Source organism: Larus michahellis, chromosome 7, assembly GCF_964199755.1.
Source record: "Larus michahellis chromosome 7, bLarMic1.1, whole genome shotgun sequence".
Taxonomy (NCBI): Eukaryota; Metazoa; Chordata; class Aves; order Charadriiformes; family Laridae; genus Larus; species Larus michahellis.
Window position 1 is genome coordinate 33,904,123 of NC_133902.1, and position 2,631 is coordinate 33,906,753.

Sequence of the window (2,631 nt, forward strand, 5' to 3'; positions counted from 1 at the left end):
TCTTTCTGCACTTTAACAGCTCTTGAGGTTTTGCATGTGGTAAGATCTGTTGCAAACTGATTTAATGGGGTGTATTTCTTTAACCATAAGATACAATCAAGCCTGGATGACCCGAGAGTCTGACCCTAGATGCCATAAGAGGCTATATAATGCCTTGTCTTTGCCCAAGCACATGCAAGAGATGCTAGAAGCCAGCCAGAGCAGCTGCTGGCCCGTGCTGGGCAGCCCAGAGCCTCTGCAAGGAAAATCCCAGCACCTCTGCAGTTTGAATGGGAAGAGGTGCTCCTCCTGAGACTTTATTTGTTTTAAAATCTTCTCTCACAGTTACTAAGCAGATATTGGACTAAATCAGCCACATCAGGAAAAGGAATGGGAACAAATGAGGAAAAAATGCAAGCATAAATAGCCTTTTTTTTTTTTTTGCAGCAATTTTGCGAAGGGAAGGGCAAAAGACAAGGGCACTTTTTTTCAAAAGGGGATCTTGGAATCATGCTGGCAGCGGTGACCATCCCTGCCCCTTTCCCATGAGAGGACGTTTTCCCTGCTCTGCCTTTTCGGGGTGTCTCCCCCTCTTCTGCATGAGCTCTGCCTGAGCTTGCGGATCTCTCTTTTTAAATGCAAAACGAAGAACGGGTCGGGAGCTTGGCACCCACACGCACCAGCCCCGCGGATCCCGGGGAGCTGGCGGAGCTGCTCTCTGCTCTCCCCGGGGGGAGCGGCAGTCCCCCGTTAGCTCGGGGCTGCGCCAGCCCGCTGACTCGGCCCGCCCCGAAACGGAGCAGCGCTTCGGGCTGGCACCTTTCCCTGAATCCTCACAAATAAATCTGTAAATAAGTTGCAATAGCAAAAACAGCGGGGCCGCATGTCCGCGGTCCCGAGCGAAAGGACACCTCGGGTGGCCCGCCGGCCGCAGCTTCCAGCCCGGCCCCGACGTCCCCGGCAGACCCCTCCGTGGGGGGCGGCGGGGCTTCACGGGGGGCCGCCCGGGACACCCATGGGCGCGGCGGCGGGGGCGGCCAGCGCCTCCCGCTCCCGCTTCTTCTGCTTCATGCGGCGGTTCTGGAACCAGACCTTCACCTGGGCGTCGCGGAGGCGCAGCGAACGGGCCACCTCCAGGCGGCGGGACCGCGACAGGTACCGGCTGAAGTGAAACTCCTTCTCCAGCTCCGTGAGCTGCCGGGTGCTGAAGCTGGTGCGTGCGGGGCAGGCGGGAGGTTCCCCCCCGCACGGCGCCGCGCCGCCTGCAACGCCGAAAAACACCGCGCTTCAGCGGGGAGAGGGGAAGGGAGCGGGGCGGGGGTGGGGGCAGGAGGGGGGGCAGAGAGGAGCCGGGATGGGAGCAGCCCCCGCCCGCGCCCCGCCGCCCCACTCACTTCTCCCGGGCGGGCTCCGCTTCGCTCGCATCCACTCGAAGGTGCGGGGGGCCGCCGCGGGGGCCGGGGAGCCGGGGGCGGCCCCGGGGCAGGGCGAGAGGCGCCGGAACCCCCCGCTGCCCGCGCCGGGGCAGGGGCAGGGGGGACCGGGCTCCGGCGGCGGCGGGCGGCTGCTCCCGGGGAAGATGGACGTGGCGAAGCCCGGCGGCCCGGCTCCGCGGGTCGGCCGGTAGCCGGGGCCCGGCGCTGCCGGGGGGGCGGCCGCGTACCCCGCCGCCCCCGCACAGGCAGGCAGCGGGGGGGCCGCGGCGCTGGACGCGATGCCCAGAGCCAAGAAGGCGCCGTCCCCACGCCGGGGGTAGGGGGTCTGCGGGGCCCCGCGGCACAGCCCGGGCGGGAAGGCGAGGGGAAAGTACCCCAGGTCCATGGCCCGCGGGGCAGCGCCGCTCCCCGCGCCCCGCCGGGGCAATAGTGCCCTAATATACGGCCGGGAGCGGGGCGGCACGTCCCGCCCCGCGGCCAATGGGAGCCCGGCGGGGGGAGCCCGCTCCGGGGGTCCCGGGAGCCGCCGGGTCCCCTGCCCACGCCCGGCTGCCCAGGGCCGGCGTGGGGCTGCGGATGGGCAGCCTCCCCGAGCCCTGCCGGGACCCACCCCCCCGGGGACAGGGCCGCTCGCTCCGGGCTCGCCGGAGCCGCTTGCCGGGAGTTTGGAGGGTGGATGGGCCAGCGCTTTCCCGCTTCCCGAGCTCCCGTCTCGGGGCAGCTCTGCCCCCTCCCCTTGCCCCGCTGCCGGCCAGGCCCCCGGACGCTCCCACGGGAGCCCCCGCAGCCCGGGGGAGCAGCCGGGGGCGCGGCGGGCTGCGCAAGCACCCCCAGGCTGTCCGCACCCGGAGGGGGGGGGTTGCTGCACCTCACAGCACTTAATGGTCTCGCTCCATCAGGTAAGTGCTCTGTAGCCTCTCAAAAGTGAATTCCCCGGCTCACCCCGTTAATGGGCTTTCATTTTTCCCTTGGCGATTCAGCATTGTTTTACTGAGCGCTTGCAGCTGGCAGAGAGCGCAGCGAGTTGCGCTGCCCAGCCAAACCCTACAGCTCTCTCTCTCTTGGTTTTCAACCCGCCGGAATGGCAGGCAACAGGAACAAGCGTGGAGGATGTGAAGCCCGGACTCCAAAAGTAATCACCTTTCCCTAAATGTCTCCAAGTGACGCTTGACCATCCAGTCAGAGCTACAGGTATGCTTGATATGAATAACGATGG

General features: G+C 66.4%; 1 protein-coding gene across 1 annotated transcript; it reads right to left on the reverse strand.

Moving 5' to 3' along the window:
• Positions 1–896: 896 nt before the first annotated feature.
• HOXD1 (homeobox D1) lies at positions 897–1,800 on the reverse strand. The gene is made up of 2 exons (XM_074595014.1): positions 1,374–1,800; positions 897–1,241 (listed from the first exon to the last, which is right to left on the reverse strand). Exons 1-2 carry the CDS (start codon positions 1,798–1,800, stop codon positions 970–972), a joined length of 699 nt encoding a protein of 232 aa, XP_074451115.1. The 3' UTR covers positions 897–969.
• Positions 1,801–2,631: the final 831 nt, after the last annotated feature.

Excerpts from the sequence above, each read along its gene's own strand:
- HOXD1 (XM_074595014.1), bottom strand. The coding sequence starts at position 1,800 with ATGGACCTGGGGTACTTTCCCCTCGCCTTCCCGCCCGGGCTGTGCCGC. Across the intron at positions 1,242-1,373 it reads GCGGAGCCCGCCCGGGAGAA|GCGGCGCGGCGCCGTGCGGG; the intron begins GTGAGTGGGGCG and ends TCGGCGTTGCAG.